This window comes from Emys orbicularis, chromosome 11, assembly GCF_028017835.1.
Source record: "Emys orbicularis isolate rEmyOrb1 chromosome 11, rEmyOrb1.hap1, whole genome shotgun sequence".
Lineage (NCBI taxonomy): Eukaryota > Metazoa > Chordata > Testudines > Emydidae > Emys > Emys orbicularis.
In genome coordinates, this window is record NC_088693.1 from 49116628 (window position 1) to 49142138 (window position 25511).

The window sequence follows — 25511 nt, forward strand, 5'->3', positions numbered from 1 at the left end:
CCAAGGCGGACAAACACTCCATCGCCGGGGGGCGGGAAGGGGCACTGACCGGCCCCTGCTGTTGCTCCTGCCCCCCCTCCCCCAGTTCCCCGGCCCCTGCTGCTAAGGGGTTCCCCGGGCCGCGCAGAACCCGGCTCTCGGGCGCTGCCTGGGGCTGGTGCTGCTCGGACCTCCTGGCGCCCCGGGGCCTGGCACTCACGTGGTGGGGCGCCCCGGCGCAAGAGCAGCCCAGCAGGTGCCCCTTCGGGTTCCCGTCCCCGACCGGCGGGGGGAGGCGTGGAGGGAAGCGAGTACCCGTCCCATGGCCGGCGCCGACCCTGTCCGCCTCCCCCCCCGCCGGACGCTCCTCCCCCTGCCCTAGCGCCACATGATGCAGCTTCCCCCGCCCCGGCGTGGGGCGGTGCATCAGCCGCCGGGGAGAGGCGGAGGCCGCGGCGGTTTCTCGCCAGCCCCAGTCGCAGGGAAGAGCCGCTCTGGGGACACAACCAAAAAGGAAGCGACCCGCCCGGCCAGGAAGCCCTGCACAGCCCAGCGCCCCCTCCCTGCGCCTCGCCCCGGGCAGCTGGTCCCTGCCGGCAGCGGGCACTGCCAGGCTCCGCTTCGGGCTGCTGGGGCCGGCGGGCGCTCGGGCATCCTCTGGGCACTGCCAGGCGGCTGGACACCGGCCATGGCTCGCCTCTGCCTGCTACTGCTGCTGCTCCTGGGCCGCTGGCTGGCGCTCGGCGGCGCCTTCAATCTGGACGTGGACGGCCCGGCTGTTTACTCCGGCTCGGAGGGGAGTTACTTCGGCTTCGCTGTGGATTTCTTTGCCCCAGACTCCTCCTCGTACGTATCTGTCAGCCCGGCGGGCCGGGGTCCGCACGCTGCTGGTGGGTGGGGTGTTGTAACCTAGGTCCCTTTGGCGTCTCCAGGGCCGTGTGAGTCCCCAGAGGGGCTGTGGCCCCTGGTGGCAGGGTGATAGCAAGTGTGAAGAATCAGGACGGGGGTAGGGAGTTAATAGGCGCCTATATAAGACAAAGCCCGGACTATCGGGAATGTGACTATCAAATCAGGACATCTGGTCACCCTTGGTGGAGCCTTGAAGGGCCGGGAGAAGGAGAATTGTGAAATGAACAAAGCCTCCCGTCCCGTCCTCTTCCCCTGTCCCCCGAAGCGGGCGAACATCCTGTTCTACTCTAGCTCGGGTCTCTAGACACTTGATTTCTTTTCTGGCACACTCTCTCTCTCTCTCTCTCTCTCCCCCCCCCCCCCCCCCGCTGTGGTTTTGAGATTGACCAGATGCATCCTATGCATCCCAAGCGTACAATGTTGAGGGTCGCTTTCTATGAACGAGTGAGGGCGTTGTGTGAGTGGCTTTTGGCTGTGGAAGTCACACAACTGGGTGGCTGAAAGAAACTCTGCTTTTGAAACTCTGGTCCATTATCACCTTTGGCAAATTGTGTCAAAGAACTTTGTCAGCCAGGAAAGTAATTCAGAAGTTCACACAATAATAATAAAGACCAAGCTAAAAGGAGGCTACCTACACATTTAAATGGCTACTGTAGCTTATTTTTGATTTGGGAGAAAATCAACCAAGTTCTCTGTATTAAGCCTTTCAGAAGAAAACTAATGGCAGGCATTAGTGCGGGCCTGTTTGCTTTGAAGGGGATGGCTAAATGGCCTAATATTAAGGATTTAAATATATAGACCCCCTGAAACAATAGATTTAAATCTCCCTTCATTCTTCCAGGATATACTGATCTAAAGCCCACTTGAAATCAGTGGAAGTCATTTTGTTTCCTTAGGCCCAAACTGAATCTTGTGCAGTTCAATCAATAGACCTGGCTTTTGAATGAGACCTTAAAAATTGTACTGCCTGGGCACTAAGGGCCATTTTTAAAACCAGATCCTTTTATGTGTGTCTGCATATGCGTACACAGTTACCATGATTGTGTGCACAAACTGGATATACAAAATTCTACTCCCTGCAAACATAGGATAGGTCACTTTTGTTTTAAAACTGGTGTGCAAAATATATAGTTCTTCTTACTCATCATCATAGTTAAGGGCAGGGGCATAGACTTTGTGCTTGGACTGGAAAATTTCTTAACAGTATTGCAAGACTGTCATAATCATCGTAAATATTATGTATGCAAATTTAGGCATGGGTTTGTATTTGCATTGTTGCATACAAAACACTGAGTATCCTGTTTTAAAAATCTGCCCAAGTAGCTCCCCAGGCAGTTAACAGAAAGATAGGATTTTTTTCTGGTGACTTTATCAACGGAATCAGAATATCTGTTTCCCACTCCAATGTTGTGTATGAAACTGTTTGACTCCATTGCTATAGCCCTTTGCAAACATGGAGGTATTTCAATGGTATATCTCTGAATTTTGTGAAGTATCTGAGGGTTCTAAAGGATCAAAAGTGCTCTAGAGATTGCTATTGATCATGTGCACTTCTTGAAGGTGTGAGATTTGAAAAAGTTGCAGTCCGATTTTAATTGGCACCTTAAAATAAGGATTCAGAATGACGTAGTTCGTGATTCACAAAAGTGTTCCATAGTTCTTCTATCAACTCTTAGATTAATTATAATACTACCATTTATCTTTCTTAGGTGGGATACACATTATAGTTCTCCCTTTTTGTGCCTTCCCCACCCCTCCAAAAATCAACTTCAGCGGTACAAGATTTACATATATCTGACATATGGGGTGATTTTTCTACTCATCTCTTGATTTTAGCAGCTAGAATTTGTTTATAAACTTATTTAAATATTGAGTAACACTTTTTGTAAAGTATCAGTCTTGTTTGCATTCTTTGTTGCTCCAGTTAAGTAGAAGTCACCCTGTAACTTGTAAATGTTGCAACACTTTTTTGTGCTGTCTTCATTCTGCAAGTTTTATACTATTATCTTTAGTTGTATATCTTGAGTAAGAATAGTAAATATGTAAACAAATTAGAGGTTCCTATTGTTTTCTGGCACAAAAGGTCTGATCCAACTCCCATTTAAGTCAATTATGGGGGATTTTCCCATTGATTTTAATGGGAGTCAGAGTGACCTCTTAATGCCTTATTGTAAAAGGTCCTGGTTTACTATAGTGTTTGTTTGCTTTTACCCTTAGAGTATTGGCATTTTCCTGATGACCAGCCAAATGAGAGAGACATGACTATCCTGTATGGGAATTCTTTTCCTTGGTGGTTTTTATATTGTTATGCAGTCACAATATGTATCTTGCGTGCTTACCCTACAAAATTAAGCCTCAATACTGCAGATTTACCATCTATTTAACTTTAAGCATGTCCCGTTCAATGAAATTATTCACTATTAATGCCCTTAAAGTTAAGAACATGTATAACTCTGCAGGATCAAGGTTTTATGTGCTAACCTACATTTTATACAATGGACCTGTTCAGGTGTTTGCAGAATCATTAGCTGTATTGAATATTTCATAAATGTATATATTTGCTGTGAAAGAGACACACATTCTGAAATATCAACTTCATGATAGTTACACCAGATTGCATAAATACAAAGCAGTGATCATAATTAAGGCTATATTTTAGTGTCAGGTATTTTTAGTAAAAGTCACGGATAGGTCATGGGCAGTAAACAGAAATTCACAGCCTGTGACCTGTCCATGACTTTTACTAAAAATACCAGTGAATAAAACTTGGCGGGGGGCTGCCTGGGGCCCCTGTGGGTGCTGGGGGAGGGCAGCCTGGCTGCTTGGCGGGAGGTGGCCCGGGACCCCCACTGGTGCTGGAGGGTTTGGGGGTGGCCATGGACCCCCACTGGTGCTGGGGGGGCGCAGGTGGTGGCACATGGCCTGGGATCCCCGCTGGTGCTGGTGGGCGGCGGCGCATGGTCCGGTACCCCTGCTGGTGCTGGGGATGCACGGGTGACGGCGTGCAGCCCGGGACCCCCGCTGGTGCTGGGGGCGACGGGTTGGCGGGGCCGGCAGGCTCCCTACCGGGCTCCATGCCTCCCCCTCCTAGCAGCAGCAGCAGCGTTTGGGTGTGGGAGGGGGCAGAGGGTTGGGGCACGGGATGGGGTGAGGCGGGATCTGGGCAGCGCTTACCTGGGGGGCTTCCCCGGAAGCAGTGACAGCCCCTCGCTCAGCTGCTAGGCGGAGGACTGGCCAGGCAGCTGTGCACGTTACCTCCGCCCAGAGCTCTGGTCCTGGCCAATGGGAGCTGCGAAGTTTAATGTCCAGAAAATGTAACGTCAAGAATGGAATGAAGCACGAGTTATAAACCTTAGTCCCCTCCAAAAAGCTGATTACAAATCTTGAAGCTTGTCCCTTGTGTACTAAATTTTCCTGTGTCACGCACTGAATAATTAGCCTTCTCTTTATCCCCACTGCATGCTTGTGGCTAAATAGCAAAGCTTTCATTGACTTCAGTGGTTCAGGATCAGATCCATGATTCTTCCTTTGTGATATGCAGAAGCTTGACAATGTATGTAAAAACACAGTTTGCCCATTTGGTCCAACCACTGTGTGAGAGAGAAAATAGGCAGTGAACAACAAACTACATGATATCTTCAGTGGACCATTGTGCAGAAATCCAAGAAAACTGTTTTTCATTATGATTAGGAAAAGGCATTTAGTGAAATCAATGTTGGATCATGTTACAGTAAAAGCTTTATCTGGCATGTTGGGGGAATGGGGAGTGCTGGTAAGTCAAAAATTCCAGTTAACTAAGACGGAGGGAGTTTGGGTGCAGGTGGGGGCTGGGGGTTGGGGCACGGGGGGGGGGGGCGTGGGCTCTGGAAGAGAGTTTGGGTGTGGGAGGGGACAGGAGGTTGGGGGCACGAGAGGGGGTGCGGGGTGCCAGATCCTGGCAGCACTCATCTCAGGCGGCTCCCCGCAAGTGGCAACGTGTCCCTAGCTGCTCCTAGGTGGAGGCACGGCTAGGCGGCTCTGCGTGCGGTCTCTGCCCATGGGAGTGCAGAGACAGCACTTGCGGTGGGGTGGGGAGCAGCACACGGAGCCCCTGTGGCTGTCCCTCCACCTAGGAGTAGCAGGGACATGTCACCACTTCCGGGGAGCCACACTGAGCCAGGTAGGGAGCCTGCCGGCCCCACGCCAACCAGACTATAAACCGGACTTTCAGTGACGATCAGAAATGCTGGTTTGTAGAGCTTTCCACTTGGTAAAGTGCCGGATAACACAGCTTTTACTGTATATGATTTCTGCCAAACTTGTGACATGGATCATTGACCCCTGAGCCTTTTTTGTTGCTGCTATGTAGAATGTTTTTTTTTTTTTTTTTTTTGTCACCTACTCTTCACTTGACATAGCTTCTTTAAGCTCTGCTTCATAAATGTATTAAGGCTTTAATGTGTTTATTTTTAACTTGCTGCAAAAATTATGTGCATCTTTTGTTACTCAATAAAACTTTATTGTTTGGAAAATAATTCATCTTCATTAATTCTGAACAGATGCTGCAGAGTGCCTGGCGGCAATGAGAGCACCCACTTAGTTTTTATTGTAAACTGTGACACAGCTCATACGATCATTGTGACCTTGTGTTTGTCAATCATAAATGTACAGCAAGCACCACAAAATTAGTAGGTGCATTGCCTGTTTTGTGATCCTAGATGTGCATCAAACATCGCACAATTCCTAACTGGTCCCCAAACTGCAGAGCCACGTAGAACACAGAACACCACAGTGTCTTACTGTGGCTCGCTGTTAAAGTGCTCTTCCAGAGCTTCCCTGATATAGCTCCTATATCTCCATGATAACCTGTTCTGATAGCCCCTGTGTCTGGCTGTTCAAACTCAGCAGACAGCTGCTCTAGCTCTGCCCTACATCCTGGGAGCAACTCTTCACCCTTTGCTTCACAGATACTATGCTGGTAGTCGAATCTGTCAAGGTGGTCAGTCAGTGGATGGCTTTGTAAGGCAGGGGAAGGCTGGGTCCTCCAGGATCACTATTGGCAGTTGATCACTTTTTGTTGATGTACTCTGTGGCAAGGCAGTCTGGTGCCAGAGTAGGGATATGTGTGCCCTCTATTGCTCCCGCAGTTTGGGAACCCCATTGCTGCAAATCCATCTATTGGACCCTGCATGCTGCCAAGAGTCAGAGCCCTGTGTACTGGGAGATGATTAATGGCCCTGCACACTTGTATGACGGCTCCCCACAGTGGATTTTCCCACTCCAAAATGATTTCTCATTGACCAGTAGCAATCCAGCATTGCAAGTTTCCACAGTGTAAATGCCACTTGACTTTCCACTGTCAGTGCAGCTCTCATTCTGGTGTCCCTGCACTGGAGAGCTTGGGGGAGTTCAGCACACAGATCCAGGAATGTGGCCTTGCGCATCCAAAAGTTCTGCAGCCACTGCTCATCATCCCAAGCCTACATAACAATGCCATCCCACCAGTCAGTGTTTGTTTCTCAGGCTTAGAACTGGCACTCCACCATTTGCAGCTGCTCTGTGCACACCACCAACAATCTTGAATTGGTTCTCGTTATGTCCCACTGCAATCTTTTCTCCAGAGAGTCATCATGTTCTCCGTGGCTCTTCTTGAGGCTCTGCAAATACCAGAGTATCATGTGTCCTGTGATGGTAATGCTCATGACAATAATTCACAGCTGAGCATGCTCCATGCTTCTGTCAGCGATGACGGACAGTGACTAGTCCTATGCAGGTTCATGGGATTTTCAAAATAGGAACGAAAATTATGGAATAGAGATGACATTATGGGTTGGAGACAGTTGCATGATGGAATCTTGACCCTGGAGTCACAACTCATTTTGACTCCACCATGCATTGCCAAAACTTTCCAAAAGACAGTGCACTGCTGGACAGTAGTGAGTTGCACACTGGAATACCTACCCGTGGTGCACTGCACGTTGCATTGAAACAAGCACTCCTTTGTCTTGACTACATCAAGTACCTTTTTGTTTCATTTCTGACTGCCACCACCAGTGGTACCATCCCTGCATGAAAACCAGCAATGTTAAAAACAGAATCTCATTGACTTCACTGGGCTTTGGATCAGGTTTTAAGTTTTTGGGATCCACTTGTAATATGACTAGCTGGTCAGGAATAATTCTGACTGATTTCAAAACAGTGGGCCAGACCCTCAGCTAGTATAAATTACGTAGCTCCCTTGACTATACTAATTTACCCCAGCTGAAAATCTGGTGTACCCTTGCTTCACTTTGGTAAGTGCACTAAGAATTGCTTAAGTGAAAGTTTAGAAAGCAGGAGTTGAAATGTAGAGAAGATTAAGAAACCTGGGTGTTTCTACACTGGGGATATTTTCTAACCAGTTTTGAAGTTGGTTCAGCTAACTAATTTGCCAGCCTTACACTATGGTTATCTGAATTAATTTCAGGGCTGACTCAGTTTCAGGACTGACTCTGTTTAAACAAGCCATGCTATCTAAAGCTGTCTAAAACCAGGTCTCTGCTATGGCTCTAACTGGTTTTAAAATCTATCTGAAAATATTCCTAGCATAGACTGGGGGATCCTATAACATAGTATGTTCTTATGAGTTTTTATAGGGGAGATACACTGGGAGTGCTGTCCTTTCTCTTCCTTTTGCTAGAAGCATTCTTTTCTTCTTTAACACGTTTGTTTTGGTTCTACGTAAGGGCCAACCAACAAAGGGTCCCATTGTGCTAGGCTCTGTACAAACACAGTGCAATAGACAGTCTCTTTCCTGAAGAGCTTACAATCTAAATAGACCAGACAGACACAGGGTGAGGGAAGGGGTAGAACACTTAAGCGGAGCAAACAATGTGATGACAGCAAAGAGCATGTTGGTTCCACAATTTTTTTTTTTTTTTGCTTTAGTTAGGAGGGGGTGAGGTAAATGGAAAGGGAAGAGAAGAGGGATGAAGGGTACAGAGCAGGGACCTGCAAGGATGAAGGGTCCCAGAGCTTGGGCTCCAGCCCAAGCCCAAATATCTACACAGTGATTTTTAGCCCTTCATCCTGAGCCCCACAAGCCCAAGTCAGCTGACCTAGGCTAGCCATGGCTATACCACAGGTCTTTTATCCATGTGTAGACATACCCTGTGAGGGCAGGGGAGGGCTGGAGAAAACAGCCAATCAGCATAGGGCAGAAAAAGTCCACTCAGAACTGTTGAAGGTTGTCTGAATATGGAGCTCACATGAGCAGATAAGGAGGGAGGTGACGTTTCCTGGGTCCTAGGGTCCTCATTGTGTTTGGGTGGTCTCCCCTGCACAGTTCTATGTCCAGGGGGCGTGGAAGGAGGGGTTGTCCCAGTTTGCCCCATTTTGCCTCCTCCCACCAGTGCAGCAGGCCCTGCTTTGGCTGCTTCTGCCCCTACTGGCTGGAGTCTCTGGCTTTGACAAATAAATACAAATTTGACATAAATGATAGGAAGGCAGAGCTGCTCAATGCCTACTTTCCTTCAGTCTTCTCACAAAAATAATATGTGACCGGATGACTAGTGAAGTTACCATAGACAGTAAAGGGGAAGGGATGCAGATCAGGATAAATGAAGAACACATCAGATATGTTCTGTCTAATTTGAATGAATTCAAGTCACCAGGGCCTGATGATATTCACCCTTGGGTGCTGAAGGCATTAGGTGAAGAAATCTCAATGTCACTGGCAATAATATTTGCAAACTCATAGGTGACAGGAGAGATTCTGGAAGACTGGAGAAGGGCTAACGTAGTGCCCATCTTTAAAAAGGAGAAGCCAGGGAAGTATAGACCAGTCAGCATGACCTTGATACCTGGTAAGCTACTAGAGCAATGTATAAAACATACAATTTGGGAATAGCTGGAGGATGAAGGGGTAATCACTAGCAGCCAGCATGGGTTTACTAAGAACAGATCATGCCAAACCAGCTTGATTTCCTTCCTTGACAGAGTAAATGGTTTGGTGGGTAGGGAGAATGCTGTGGACCTAATATACTTGGACTTTAGCAAGGCTTTTGACACAATCCCACGTGAGGAACCATCAATGGAATGATGTCAGACTGGAGGGAGGTCTCAGGTGGGGTTCCACAGGGATCTGTTCTAGGTCTGGTGTTATTTAACATCTTTATTAATGACCTGAGTGTATGCCTAGAGAGTATACTGATCAAATTTGCAAATGCAACCCCCCGAGCTTTGTGTCAAACACTTTGGAGGATAGAGCTAAAATTCAAAGGGATCTTGATAAATTGGAGAACTGGGCTATAGATGATAAAATGAAATTCAACAAAGACAAATGTAAGGTGCTACACTTAGGGACGGACAGCTTTACATCCAGTGTTGATCACAGTGAGCTCAATTTTGAAGTCAAAACAGGAGTACGTCAGGGGTGTGTCATGTCTGAAATCCTCTTCCCAGTCGATGACAATGTTGTAATGCGGCGTACAACAGAAGACATGCCAAGAGGCATTAAATGGACACTCTTCTCATCCCTTGAAGACCTGGACTTCACATATGATGTCACTCTACTATCACATACCTAACACCATATTCAAGAGAAAACAACTCAGCTCAACGCATTCAGCCAGCAAATTGGACTGAAAATCAACTGCAATAAGACAGATATCATGACCTTTAATATTGCCTCACCATCACCAACATGGATAGAGGATTATGTTCTCACTAATGTAGAAACATTCACAACAGCACCATCAGCCAGGATGGTGGAACAAGCCAGGACATCTGGAACAAAATCAATAAAGCCAGAAACACCTTCAGGATCTTAAATACAGTCTGGAAATCATCAAAATACAACACCAAAACCAAACTCAAGATTTATCAGAGCGGCGTACTTTCAGCACTACTTTATAGTGCAGAATGCTGGGGAATGAGAAAGTATGACCTGTCCAAACTGTCTTCATTCCATACAACTGCCTCAGAAAAATCCTCAGTATCTTTTGGCCCAGAACAATCTCAAACCAAGATCTATTGACACAGTGCAGCCAAGAGGATCTGAGCACCCTCACTGCCAGGAGGCGTTGGAGATGGATTGGTCATGTGCTTCGGATGGAAACTGATTCCATCACCAGAATAGCAATAAGATGGACACCTGAAGGCAAGTGAAAATGAGGCTGCTCGAAAACAACGTGGCAAAGAACTGTGGAAGCCGAGCTGAAAAACCTGGGGCACAGCTGGGGAACCATTGAAAGACTTGCCAGAAACAGACAGGAGTGGAGGAGCTTCGTCACTGCCCTAAACGCCAGAGGTGTAATAGGAACATGATGATGATGATTAGGGAAGAAAAAACAAATGCACAAATACAGGATGGGAGTTAACTGGCTGTGCAGTAGCACTGCTGAAAAGGATCTGGAAGTTGTGGTGGATCACAACCTCAATATGAGTCAGCAATGCGATACAGTTGCAAAAAAAAGCAAATGCAATTTTAGGTTGCATTAACAGAGACATAGCATGCGAGTCATTCTACTTAGCGCTGGTTAGGTCTCAGCTGGAGTATTGTGTCCAATTTTGGTCACCAGTATTTGGAAAGGATGTAGAGAAACTGGAAAGGATCCAGAGATGAGCGACAAAGATGATCAAAGGGATGGAATGCAAGCCATATGAGCAAAGGCTGAAGGAACTGGGTATGTTTAGTTTTGAAACGAGGCGATTAAGTGGGGGACATAATAGTGGTCTTCAAACATTTGAAAGGCTGCAATAAAAAAAATGGAGAAAAGTTGTTCTCTCTTGCCACAGAGGGCAGGACAAGAGACAATGATTTCAGACTACAGCATAGCAGATTTAGATTAAATCTTGGGAGGGGGGAACTTCCTAACTGTAAGGACAGTAGGACAATGGAACAGACTGCCTAGGGAGGTCATGGAAGCTCCTTCACTGAAGGTTTTCAAAAGGAGGCTAGATAGCCATCTGTCTTGTAGGATTTGTTGTGTCTAAACCATCCATCTTGGAAGGGGTTAGACTAGATGTCCCTTGAGGTCTTTTCTAACCCTATGGTTCTGTGATTCTATGACAAACTGTTTTATTAAGCATTCCTCTCTGCATTGGTAGTAACACTTTTACCCATTGTCTGCATTTTAAAATGTATTTGAGCAAAATGGCTCTCCGTGGCTTTAAAGGGAGGAACAGTGTCATAATATTCAGTATAAAATGGAAATAATACAATAGGCTGCTTATCAATTGCCGCCTCTTATTTTCTATCCACACTGTTTTTCAGATTCAGACCCTAAAGAAAGTGCTGATTAGTCAAGCGTGGTTCATGGAATTGTCGGAGTTTCTGAAAGATGTAGTAATCTTGAGTTGAATTGGTTTCTCTTTCTTTTTCTCACTCCCAATCTGAATATACAGAAGTAGATTTTTGCAATCTGCAAGTTCTCACAGCCTTATGTCACAGCAGCCACTGGGCAGAATGCAAATCTAAATACACATGAAGATTTTAAAAATTAGAATGGGTGTGAAAGAGAAAAGGGTTAGTTTTTGATGGGTTTCAATAAAGACTCAGTCATATGCCAAACATGCAAATGTGTGGTTGACATCAGCTGGGGTTCTTGGAGGGACTAATTAAAAAAAAAATGCTATTACTAGGCTGACTTACCTGTTAGAATATTTTTTAAATGAAAAATCCCAGATTTTTATCAAGGTTGGCCTTTGACTATCTGCCTTGAATTGCTTTTAGGTATGAAATGAACTAGAAGTGATGCCAGACTATTTTTTGTTTTGTTTTTTAACCAGGGTACACTACATCCTTTTCTGTCACACACACAAGATTGAATAATGCAAGAGGGAAGGAAAGGCTATCCAGCTAAATGTCTGTTTGAAATCTGAATTGGTCAGGAAATGTTTTAAACATGAATCTCTATTTACACTTTCTCAGCTGTCTGGTTTTTAGTCAAAATTTTGTTTTAACCTGCATTAACACAGGATCCAAAACAAACCCCCTAATCCGAACATCCCTGAATCTTGAAGTAGTTTGGATCCAAATTCTAAGTTTGTGTCTTGTAGCCATGGTTACATAACCATTTAAAGCACTATATAAGAGCTAAACATTATTATTATTAATTAGTGACTGTGCTCTTGAACCTTCTATTTGTGTTTTTCTTTTTTACTTCAGGATATTTCTTCTGGTGGGTGCTCCAAAAGCGAACACTACACAACCTGACATTGTAGAAGGAGGCCAGGTGCTCAAGTGTAACTGGAATTCCAACAAAAACTGCCAGCCTGTTATATTTGATTCCACAGGTAAAGTTTGATATACTTGCTGTAAGTAGATGGAGCTTGTAATGTTTCCCATGCCCTAAGCCAGGGGGCTTTCACAACAAAGTGAACACAAGTGTCACACTGACACTTTTTTCCTAAAATACTTATTTATTTGTTTTTCCTAAAGTTCATTATGGACATGAACACATCCAAATCATTGTAATTTATTTATGTAGGTTTTTATTTGCGGACTCAATAATAAAAATAATGTTGTGAAAAGTAATATTTGTATGTTCTTTAATATCACTTTTCACAGCACACTTAGTAGCTAGCTGGAAAGCTGGGATAAGTGATACTAGAAGTATCAGACCCTACTTCTAGTATCACTTATCCCAGCTTTCCAGCTAGCTATTAAGTGTGCTGTGAAAAGTGATATTAAAGAACATACAAATATTACTTTTCACAACAAGTATTATTTATCACAGCTTCCCAGGTGAAAAATGATACTTGCATGTTTGTTCATCACTTTTCTCAGCAAGCACCAAGACAAATTAAGCCCTGGAGGGGGAGGCAGCGGGGCCAAGGGTGATGGAGGGATGGTTGTGGGGCTGGGAAAGGCAGTGGAGGGCCAGTGTGATTGGGGGGTTGGGGTCTGCATGGCAAGAGCCAGGGGTCAGTGCCTGCTGCTGCATGGTCAGAGCTGGGGGCTGTGCAGCTGAAGCCAGAGGCTGGAACCTGCTGCCGTGTGGCCAGGACCAGGGGTCAACACTCGGGGTTGGCTCCCGCCATATGGCGGTGGGAGCCTGGGACCAGAGCCAGGGGCTGGAGGGCACCCGAAGCCCTGCAGCCAGGCTCCTGAAGTCCCGCTGCTGGAGCTGCTACCCAACCATCCCAGGGCTGAAGCCCATCCCCTCCCCAAGGTTGGTCAAGAACTTACTGCTTCTGCAGTGTTGTGCCCCACCTGTCTCCAGAGGCAGTGCAGGGCAGTGCATCCAGGAGCAACAGGGAGAGAGAGGGAGAGGCCAATACTTGCCCAGGAGGCTGTCATGGCCACACGAAAGGCCCCTGGTGGCCGCATTAGAGAAATTCTGCGCCTAAGCAATGTCTGACAGTATGGGACTGTTCAGATTCAGATGAGGGGTTGTGATCCCAGTTAGTTTAAATGCAAGTTCTCTTGGTTTGACTCACTAGTCAGGGCTTACTCTTCTTTCTCATTGAGAATTTCAGTGCGTTTGGTGTGTGCTGGAAGCTTATGTGAATTAAGTTTTTTTTGTTTAACCTGACTACAGCCCTCGTTATTCATTTATACTTTCTCTTTTGTATTCTGAAATATATCTAAGACATTACATGGTGAATACGGCCCTGACTTACATGTGTGCACCTCCCACTCAGGTTATTCAAAAACATCAAACTGAAACCTGTGGGTGTAAACTGAAACAAAAGCAAAGGTTTTCATGAACAGAAATCAGTGGGGTTTTTACAACTCTAGTCATTTCACAATACTTACCTCACATCTTTGTCAGGATTTCTCAATAGGTATGCAATGAGAAATTAACCCATGTCAGCACTGTACTAAAATGGAAAACAATATTGGTGATGTATTATACTGTGCAATGTTATCATTCCATTCAGTCTTTTTACGCTCTGTTACACTTAGTGATTTCCACCAGCTGTAGTAGGCTATGCGATAATCCACTGCACGTGTTCCTACACTTGAGCCCATGGGTATTGAATCCTGTTTCCCACAGCTTGTTTTAGGCCAGCATGTGGAAAAACCATTACATGTCATGAGCGTGGATTAGCAAGACCTATATTAATGTGGCCTGAGGAAGCACTGGTGATTTAGAGCATTACAGGTCACCATCCATCTGTGTGTCTGTCAGTACTATCTATGTACATGTATGCACACGTGAGTTTTGTCTAGATAGGTTGTCATGCTTATTCAGAATTTGTAAATTAAACTACAGTACAATAAAGATGCTATTTTTCTATTGCATTAATTTGTCAAGGTATCTCACCAAAGTCTCTGAAATCTGCACATGATACTGGAAATTGTTCTGTTTATTAGTTTCTAAATAGTTGAAAGCTGTACTCGGCATAGTGTGTATAAAACTCCTATCAAGATTTGGCTCTTTCTTCATTGAGAACAAACCATGATTTTAAAGTTGTTTTGGCTGTAAAATTTCAGTCCACAGCTACCAGTTTGTCAGACTGCTTAGGACATAAAAGCTATGTACAATTATTATTTTCAAGTTACTAGGGTTTTTTTCCCCCCTTCTGAACAGGGTAGGGTAAGAGTCATGAAATTGGGGGCTTGGATTTGACTGGAAAGTAGTGTTGGCAGTAGCTTTAGATATCATAATGGTCTATCGCATATTTGTTCTTCAAAATATTCCTTAACATATATCTAGAAATAAGACTGACTTTTTATTTCACAGTGCCCTAAAGCATGCTAAGTACTTTACAGCACAAATACAACAAGGGTGAAATCCTGACACCATCAAAGTCAATGGCAAAGCTCCCATTGACATCAGTGGAGCCAGGATTTCACCCCAGGTCCTTGCCTCAAAGAAACCTTTTCTCATGTCCAAAGTTAGGTGGTAAAAGAGCGTAGGTTGTGGGAGGGCAAAACTTAAATATGATCATGTGGTTGCCTAGTTTAGTCCTGAAAGATTAATTTAAAACCTATTTTAAGCAAATAAATCTTACAAATGTACTCCTGATATCGAAAATATTCTCTGACTCTCCAATAAGGGATGGACTAGTACTCAAAGCCATATTCAGGCAACAAGACTTAAGAGCAGAACACCCAGGAATCTGAATGTTTAACACACCTGACACTTCTGATGTGACATGAGCTTTAGAAACTCAGATTCTCAAGTGTCCTGTGTTTTATATTCACTCTAAATCATTGATTATAACACTTTTGCAAACCACCGTGTCGAGTTCTGAACAGTCCTTTTGATAGGGTAAGATTGGTTTTAGTATAGTTGAGGCTTGTCAATCAAGTCAATGACCGCTGTACAAATATCTTCGTTGACCAGAATACTGCTTATGTACATCTCCTCCTTGCAGTAATCTCTTTTGAAAATTTGGTATTCTGGATTTAGTCAGTAGTACAAATGGCCTTGAATAACCAAATTCAGACATGTAGCAGTTCATGATGAACATACTTTTTGTTAGGGGATCTCTTTTTTTCCACTTTAAATATCATCGTTAGTAGATGCGTTATAAATACCAAGAAATATAGGGGATATTCTGGTCATTAAACTTCTTTTTGACATTAAGCACTGTAGATAAATGTTATTGACATGTATTTCAATACAATTTTATAGCATTTTTACAACTAAACTGATAAGTTTGCCACTATTACAGAAATCAGTGTAGGCTCCAATAAATGATGGAGTAAAATTTCCTGTATAGGAAGAAAGTTTTGAGAATTCTACTGATGAAAAGTGCTATATAAGAGAGAGAGATTACTAGCTAGTCAAGGAAAGCAGGATGTCAGCCCCGTTTCTGCAGGCTGTATTTTTAAAAGTTCAGTTAAACATAGTTCTTTCAAATCTTGTAGTTCATTTTCATCCACTGGATGTTAGTTAGCATCTGGTCAACAGAATAAGGAGAAATATGTTCGTAGTCTAAATCAGGATGCTCAGACACCTCTATACATTTAAAGTAGCTCTCTTTAAAGGACACTACGCAGTTCGGGCCCCAAGTTTAAATTTACTTTTTTTTCAAAACCTGTTATAAAAATATTTTTTTATTGCAAACTTTTCTTTTATTTAAACATTCCCTTGCAGTACAGTAGCTATATTTGCATTGGGTTAGTGTGCAAGATCAAAAAAGTGAAACTGATTGTAAACTGCCAGCAGAGGTAAAGCTGTATTTAAATTGGAGCTGTAAGCAGAAAGATATGCTTTAGCCAGACACAAATTATTGGGCTCAATGCAAGGGTAAATGGATGAAATTTGATGGCCTCTGATACAGGATACAGATGGTCCTTTCTGGCCTTAAGTGATATGAACCTGTGAATTGAGGGAGTACGGTTTCAATGTCCAAGCTGAATGTAATTCAAAAACATAAACTGTGAATGCTCTAAAGTATATTAGATAGTAAAATAATTTCAATATGAATAATCATAGGCCCTGATCCTGCAATCCATTCCACGCAGGACCTCTGTGCAGATTCTCAATGACTTCAGTTGGAACCTGTGTTATGCCGCTCAAATTGTAGGATTGGGGTTTAAGCTGGTCTAAGTAAAACAGATAAGAATTTTGTTTCAAATATTGATAGTGGAACAAAATCTGCTCTTGTTTACACCAGTGTAAGAGAGCAGAATTTGTCTGTATTTCTGTGTCTTTGATAAGCTTTATGTTTTCTGGATTATGCTGAAGTACAGTCTTGGACACTGCTAGCAATCTTTAAGAGATCTTTCTACGCTAGCTGAAGATTTCTGCTAGATACAGAACCCCCACTTTGATGTAGAAAAACCTCAGGGGCAAGTGGCAAAGGGAGATGTGCCTCTTCTGTGGTGATCACAATTAATGAATCAGTTTAGGCTCTGAATATTTACAATAGGCTTTCCCATATGCCAGGCAAAGTAGAGGAAAAGGCCTCACTACTATAATGCATGTCTCTACTTATCAAGGTATGTACTACTAGGCAAACAAGCAGTGTTTTATTTGTATTTTTGCCTTAGGTAATGGGCACATTAGGTTCCTGGAACTTAAAGATAAGAATTTCATAGTTGAGAATCATGATGGCTCAGGAGAATTTTTATTCAGATACATTTTCAGTTGTTAAAATTTCATTTGGATGTTTATGGAAATGCTGTATTTGTTACATTGTGTCTGGGAGATTAAAAAGTATGTTTATACTCCAAAAAAACAGGGCAGTCAATGCATTGTAACAATGCAATCTCTTTTAATGTGTGTAATGCTGTAGCTGGTTCCCTGCCATTATCAGGCCAGTATTTCAGATTGCCAAAGCAGAATCATATTTTCTTTTTTTTAAAAGCGCATGGCAGGAACAAGGATGGCATTTTGATCTCTTTAGAGCAGAAATCTATTCAGATACTTTGTAAAGTACATGTGAAGTTTGGTTGCTAATGGAGGTAAGTCTGTTACACAACCTTTTGTGATAAAGTCTGTGAGAAAGTTAAACTAAGCATCTTGCCCATAATGGTTATTTTTGTGTTGGAGGTTCTCATTCTCTTTCATCCTGTGTCCCTTTATTCAGCCACTTGCAAACAGATATTCCTCAGAACTCTCTGTTCCTATATTTCTCTTCCTATGACCTTTTAAGCAGTCTTCCAAAGCAGGGCCTATAAGAATCCTCAAAATAGTTATGGGGAGGCCCTAGAGTCTAACATAAGAACCAGGGGGCTCTCAATGAAATTAATAGGCAGCAGCTTTAAAACAAACATAAGGAAGTACTTCTTCACACAACACACAGTTAGGGTTGCCAACTTTCTAATTGCAGAAAACCGAGCACCCTATCCCCGCCCCGTTCCCGAGGCCTTGCCCCCCGCTCATTACATTCCCCCTCCCTTGGTGGCTCGCTCTCCCCCACCCTCACTCACTTTCACTGGTCTGGAGCAGGGATTTGGGGTGCAGGAGGGAGTGAGGACTCTGGCTGGGGGTGCAGGCTCTGGGATGGGGCCAGGGATGAATGGGTTTGGGGTACAGGAGGGGGCTCCAGGCTGGGGGGTGGGGCAGAGGGGGTTCTGGGATGGTGCAGGGGTTTGGGGTGCAGGAGGGGGTGAGGGCTCTGTCTGGGGGTGCGGGCTCTGGGGTGGGGCTGGGGATGAGGGGTTCAGGCTGTGGGAGGGGGCTGCAGGTTGAGGCAGGAGGTTGGGGTACAGGGGGTTAGGGCTCCATTGGGGGGTGCAGACCTTGGGGTGGGGAGAGGGCTTGGGGTGCAGGAGGGGGCTTCAGGTTGGGGAGTGGGGCAGAGGGGTACAGGGTGGGGGTGGGGGCTCTGGGCTGGGGCAAGGGGTTGGGATGCAGGGGGGGTGAGGACTCCATCTGGGGGTGTAGGCTCTGAGGTGGGGCTGGAGATGAGGGAGTCCAGGTGGGGGGGGGACTCTCAGGGTTGGGGTGCGGGCTTATCTCTGGCAGCTCCTGGTCAGCGGTGCAGCGGCAGGGAAGCCCAGGCTTCCTGCCTGTCCTGACTCTGTGCTGCGCCCCGGGAATGGCCAGCAGGTCCAGCTCCTAGGCGGATGTGCGGCAGGCGGCTCTGCGCCCAGCTCTCCCCTGCAGGCACTGCCCCCGCAGCTCCCAGTGGCGGGGAACTGCGGCCAGTGGGAGTGCAGAGCCGGTGCTCGGGGCGGGGGCAGCACGTGGCGCCCTATGGTCCCCCTGCCTAGGAGCCAGACCTGCTGGCCACTTCCGGGGTGCAGCGCAGAGACAGGACAGATAGGGACTAGTCTGCCTTAGCTCCACAGCACCACCAAGCGGACTTTTAACGGCCTGACCGGAGCTGCCAAGGTCTCTTTTCGACCGGGCATTTCGGTCGAAAACCGGACACCTGGTCACCCTACACACAGTCAATCTGTGGAATTTGTTGCTAAGGGATGCTGTGAAGACCAAAAGTAAACTGGGTTCCAAAAAGGAATTAGGTAAGTTCATGGAGGATAGGTCCATCAATGGCAATTAGCCAGGATGGGCAGGAATGCAACCCCGTTGTCTGAGAACCAGACGCTGGGACTGGATGACAAGGGACGGATCACTCTATAGTTGCCCTGTTCTGTGCATTCCCTTTGAAGCATCTGGCATTGGCAACTGTTGGAAGACAGAATACTGGGCTAGATGAACCATTGGTCTGACCCAGTATGACCGTCCTTATGTTCCTAAGGAAAATCAATTGTCATTTACTGAGTGAATCTTCAATAGAAGACCGTATGCAGGGAACTGGAAAAGGCTTGTAATTCATCCACAGCATGTGATGGGGGCTAGGGAGGGAATGACCTGAGTCTCACATCATGTACATATTTCTCCCTGTGTATTTTGAGTGGTTAACTGAGTGGAACCTCTACAGCTTTGCAGAGTCATCCATCACTACTTTATTTCTCATATGTTGCACAAATGCTAATTCCTGAGTGTTGTTTGGAAATGGCAATGTAAAACATTACTCCCAAGAGTATTTGGCTGTTTTGTTAATGGAAAACTTAGCATTCTCTCTGTGCATGGACTAACATTTAATTAAGTGGGCTTCTTCAAAATTCTTCATTTAATTGTTCATATCCAGTGAGAATTCCATTTTATGAAGGTAATATGAAACTTAACTAATGGCTTTCCTGCCTGTGGTATATAACACAGGCAGATTTCAGTCTTAAATGGTTCTGGGGTAAAAGACAGGAATTCTCTCTCTCTCTCTCTCTCTCTCTCTCTTTTAAACTCCCGAGGGCTGGAGTCAGTAGAAGCCTTGCCTACACTAGGGTTTTTAACCACAGATGTAGCTAGACAAGTTTGAAACTCTTTTGTGTAGGAACTGCTTCCTGGTGGTCGTACTAGGGTTGTACAGAGCTGGTCCCAGAGGAAAGCACACACTATACCCTCCTCAGGGTTGACACAGTGGACGTGCTTCCCCATGAGTTGAAGATATCCTAGATGCTATTGTGCCACCTGGGGCTTTTTTTAAAAATTGCCACTCAAACTGCTTTGAGAGACTGGAAGGCACTTGTTCTAAAGTAATCACTGATCCTCCTAAAAGCCAGTCCATGCCTGAGAATATCTATATATTGGTGTAAATCAGTGGGGCAGTTATCTCTTCTTTATTTCCTGCAGAATAAGTACTGCAGTTTCTTTGTACTTACAAGCAAGAAGAGCAAGGTCAAAATGAAAATATGGTCCAGGTTACCTTCATCAATAGTTTCCAGAATTCTGCATTGGTGGTTCCCTCTGAAAAGGCTTTGCCGCTGGGAATTGGTGGTAAGCGCTCAGTAACCCTAGCCTGGGAATGGCCTACTTTTGAAATAGAAGAAAACCAGCAATCTACCCCCCCAAGGCAAGCCCACCGCAACCCCAACTACAAGACAATTCCGCAACACACACCCCTTCAACAGCCACTTACACTATCTAGAGAGAGAACACATATTGATAAGATTGATAACATCGCATGTCTCCTCACTCTCATGTGACTCAAACCATCTCTTGCACACGTGTGGTGCACTTGTGTGTTGGTGGGCAGACAGCTGCTGTATTTTCAACAATTTTGGTATGTTGTTGCTTAAACCAGGGAAGGGCAAACTACAGCCCGCGGGCTGGATCCAGCCCGTCAGGGCTTTCAATCTGGCCCGTGGGATTGTCTTGCGCGGCACAGAAAACTGTACAGCGTAAGTTCATGAAATTCGCTCCCTCCCTCAATGTGGAGGAAGATGTGCACAGCTTTTTGCCCCCAGTTATGAATTTTACAAACTGGTTTAGAGAAACAACAACAAGTTTATTAACTATGAAGGATAGATTTTAAGTGGATTATAAGGGATAGCAAACAGATCAAAGTACATTACCTTAGTAAATAAGCAAACCCCGCAAACTGAGCTTAACACACTAGATGGGTAGGATATAAATTAGCAAATTCTCACCCTGAGTGATAAACAGGCTGGCAGATTCTTAAGGCACAAGTTGCCATGGCTTTCCCAGTGGCAGGTTTTCATACACAGGCTAAAGATCCCTCTAGCTTGGGACTTCCCACAGTTCAGTTCTTGTTTCCAGGTGTGTTGTTGCAGGGAGAGTGAGGACCCCTCATGATGTCATTGCCCCCCTTTTTCGTGTCTTCCCACTTGCTGGAAAGCCCTTTTGCTGTGACCTGGGTTAAACACTTCCCATTGTGTAGTGCTATCTTGGAGAGGTTTTTATTGTACACAGTTCCTGGGGTAATCCTTGTGCTTGGGTGCATTTCCTCAGTAGGCCATTAGCATTGTTTGGCCTTTTTACTGTTGTATTTGAAAGGCTGATTACACTGGTCTACAATTTTTGAGAAGTCGTCTGCTTCAGAGATAAAATGTGCTATTTATTATGTATTTTGATGTGCTGAATTCAAATATGACAATTAAAACAACTGGCTACTGTTTCTAAGATATTTAAGTTTTTACATTTTATGTCTATGTATATTGTGTAGATAGTAGAGTTTTAATCATAAATTGTAAATCTAGGTCTTTTCATGTGTTTATGGTTGCTTTACATGATAATATTTCACCTGTCCTGTTTATGTAACACTTTAAAAATCAGCAAAAGGGTTATATAAATAAAATTTATTATGAAACAAAAGGCAAAAAACTATTATGTACATAGTTTAGTCCTATTCAGTGTCTACTCGGCACTTCTTGGCTTATCTCTTGTATTCATTAAATGGAGCATCTCTTGTCACTGTCCAGCAATAGTCTGCAAGCATTGATGGGCTCCATTTGCTCTGATAGCGTTTCTCCATTGTTGCAATGTCCTGGTGAAATCGCTCGCCGTGCTCGTCGCTCACTGCTCCGCAGTTTGGTGGAAAAAAATCTAGATGAGAGTGCAAAAAATGTATCTTTAGTGACATGTTGCAACCAAGGCTTTTGTATGCCTTGAGGAGGTTTTCCACCTACAACCTGTAGTTGTCTGCCTTGTTGTTTCCGAGAAAATTTATTGCCACTAACTGGAAGGCTTTCCATGCCGTCTTTTCCTTGCCACGCAGTGCATGGTCAAATGCATCATCTTGAAGAAGTTCATGAATCTGAGGACCAACAAAGACACCTTCCTTTATCTTAGCTTCACTTAACCTTGGAAATTTTCCACGGAGGTACTTGAAAGCTGCTTGTGTTTTGTCAATGGCCTTGACAAAGTTCTTCATCAGACCCAGCTTGATGTGTAAGGGTGGTAACAAAATCTTCCTTGATTCAACAAGTGGTGGATGCAGAACACTTTTCCTCCCAGGCTCCAGTGACTGTCGGAGTGGCCAATCCTTCTTGATGTAGTGGGAATCTCTTGCACGACTATCCCATTCGCAGAGAAAACAGCAGTACTTTGTTTATCCAGTCTGCAGACCAAGCAAGAGAGCAACAACCTTCAAATCGCCACAAATGTTGGTCATAGTTTATGCACCTCAAAAGTTGTTTCATGTTGTCATAGGTTTCCTTCATATGGACTGCATGACCAACTGGAATTGATGGCAAAACATTGCCATTATGCAGTAAAACAGCTTTAAGACTCGTCTTCGATGAATCAATGAACAGTCTCCACTCATCTGGATCGTGAACGATGTTGAGGGCTCCCATCACACCATCGATGATGTTGCAGGCTACAAGATCACCTTCCATGAAGAAGAATGGGACAAGATCCTTTTGACGGTCATGGAACATGGAAACCCTAACATCACCTGCAGGAGATTCCACTGCTGTAGTCTGGAGCCCAACAGCTCTGCCTTATTCTTGGGTAGTTCCAAATCCCTGACAAGGTCATTCAGTTCACCTTGTGTTATGAGGTGTGGTTCAGAGGAGGAGGATGGGAGAAAATGTGGGTCCTGTGACATTGATGGTTCAGGACCAGAAGTTTCATCTTCTTCCTCATCTGACGCAAGTGAGAATGATTCTGGTGTATCAGGAACCGGCAGTCCTTCTCCGTGGGGTACTGGGCGTATAGCTGATGGAATGTTTGGATAATGCACAGTCCACTTTTTCTTCTTTGACACACCTTTCCCAACTGGAGGCACCATGCAGAAGTAACAATTGCTGGTATGATCTGTTGGCTCTCTCCAAATCATTGGCACTGCAAAAGGCATAGATTTCCTTTTCCTGTTCAACCACTGGTGAAGATTTGTTGCACAAGTGTTGCAGCATATGTGTGGGGCCCACCTCTTGTCCTGATCTCCAATTTTGCAGCCAAAATAAAGGTGATAGGCTTTCTTAACCATAGTGGTTATACTGCGCTTTTGTGATGCAAAAGTCACTTCACCACAAACATAGCAGAAGTTATCTGCACTGTTCACACAAGTACGCGGCATCTCTGCTCACTTTGGCTAAACAGAAATGTGTCCCTTTGCAAAATCAAACACTGACAAATAAGAGAGCACGACACTGTATGATTTCTAGAGCTGATATAGGGCAATTTGTTCAGCAGAGTGATGTAAGCTTCGTTATGATTGCATCATCCATGACTTCTAGGAATAACATGATGCAATTCATATCATGTATGACGCAATACCAGCTTCAGATTGCATCATTCATTGTTTTGCCTAAAAAGCAAGTACTGTCCAAACCCAGTCATAGATTTATTCATAGATCCAGTCAAAGATGTATTTTAGTCATTTCTGGTTTAAATTGAGATCCCTTCCCTTTATAACTCACTTATCCTCCGCCATTCCCAAGTCAAGGGTCGTATATACTGACCCAATAGCATATCTTGAAAACTAGAGCCAATCAACAATTTTAAGCATCATTTTCGTTCTCAGTGACCCAGAATTAGTAAAGTTTGACTACATTTATTTCAGAAGCATTTTGGCTGTAGAGCAATGTTACGGATGCTTTCAATCTCACAACATGTTTCAGTAACACATACGTAGCCAAACTTCATAATTTCACATATGACGCTAACACATACAATCCAACAAGATATTAATGTCTAGCAGATAGACTTTCTGAATGATACCTCACAAGACTTACTTTGTACAAAACATAACTTAATTACATGACAGTGGTGTTACAACATCACCAGACAAATGCTTCAAAATTCGTTTCCTTTTAAAAAATACATTGGACGTTCAGTGCAAAAAATACTTGTTTTAGGGTAAATGCAAAATATCTTGTGTTAACACATTGTTAAGGTTTCAAAATTGAAGTGTCAGGCAGTGCACATTGTTTTTGTAACTTTAACTTGACTATGTTGCAGATCTACTGATGAGTGTACAGTATAAGTGCTAAGTAATTTTTCCATTCCTGTTTATCTTATTCACTGAGTAGCTTAATACATCACTGTCACGAAGTGTATTAACACTGGAAATTTTAATTTTTTGAGTTTCCTGACTTCTTATTAGTTTAACAATGTAAACATAACATAGCACTAGCAGTTTCTTTAAACTGAATTACTTCTTAAAACTCTCTCTGGAGTTTTCTTTCTGTGTTCAAATACAATTTCAGCATTTGTTAAGAAGCTCCAAGTGGGTGTTAAGTGATTCTTCAATACAAACGCTGTGGTGAAATCTACTCCCAGAACAATATACACTGTATAATTGCAAAGAGATCATGTAGTAGTAATTTCTCTTCCTTTTGAAGATACAGAGAGTTACTGGTTTCCCAACCAAATTGCTATAAACAAAACTTGTAGAGCATGTTGGGAAAACCTTGTCTACCTTCACCCTCACGACCTATCTGTGAAAACATAACTTGTGTTTTAAACTCTGGCTTTAAAAATTAGATTTTCGGGATTCAGATGGAAAAACTATGATCCTTATAACAAATAGTTTCTTTTCTCATTTCTCTCCTTTCTTCCCCTTCCCCACCAAATTTTGTGTAGAGGACCTCTACTGTACAGGGCGGATGCTCTAGCACATACTCTGGGTTTTGCATCTGATTTCCTGCCCTTGCTGCGTGGCAGCCAGATCTGGTAATTTTGTTCATAGTGAAAATCTGCACAGGCGTTGAACTGTAGCTAAATTTTACTACACCACCCTCTCTCTTTTCCTTCTGAAACCAAATTATATAAAACTTGTTAAAAGGTATGATTCACCCTATGGGCTGCACATAGGGTTGCCAACTTTCTACTCGCACAAAACCAAACACCGTTGCCTTGCCCTGCCCCTGCCCCGTCTTGCTCTAAGGCCCCGCCCCTGCCCCGCCCCTTCTCCAAGGCCCTGTCCATTCCATCCCCCCTCCCTTTGTTGCTCACTCTCCCCACCCTCACTCACTTGCTCATTTTCACTGGGCTGGCTCAGGGGGTTAGGGTGCGGGAGGGGGTGAGGGCTCTGGGGTGGGAATGGGGATGAGGGATTCGGGGTGCAAGAGGGGGCTTTGGAGTGTGGGAGGGGGTTAGGGTGTGTGGGGGTGTGAGGGCTCCGGCTGGGGGTGCAGACTCTGGAGTGGGGCTGGGAATGAGGGGTTTGGGAGATGGGAGGTGGTCAGGGGTGCAGGCTCTGGGTGGCGCTTACCTCAAGCAGCTCCCAGAAGCAGGGGCATGTCCCCCCCCCCACTGGCTCCTATGCAGCGGCGTGGCCAGGCGGCTCTGCGCACTGCCCCGTCTGCAGGCGCTGACCCTGCAGCTCCCATTGGCCGCAGCTCTCGGCCAATGGGAGCTGCGGAACCTGCACTTGCGGAGCCCCCTGGCTGCCCCTATGCGTAGTAGCCGGAGGAGGGACATGCTGCTGCTTCCGGGAGCCGCACGGAGTCCCGGCAGGTAGGGAGCCTGCCTTAGCCACGCTGTGCTGCCGACCGGACTTTTAAC

General features: G+C 44.7%; 1 protein-coding gene across 1 annotated transcript in view; it reads left to right on the plus strand.

Annotated features, from left to right (window-relative positions):
* Positions 1-667: 667 nt before the first annotated feature.
* ITGAV (integrin subunit alpha V) overlaps positions 668-25511 on the plus strand; it is a 78431-nt gene continuing 53587 nt past the window's right edge. Inside the window, exons 1-2 of the mRNA XM_065412981.1 lie at positions 668-825; positions 12017-12144. Coding sequence (XP_065269053.1) covers positions 668-825; positions 12017-12144 — 286 coding nt within the window. The remainder of the gene's footprint in view (positions 826-12016; positions 12145-25511) is intronic.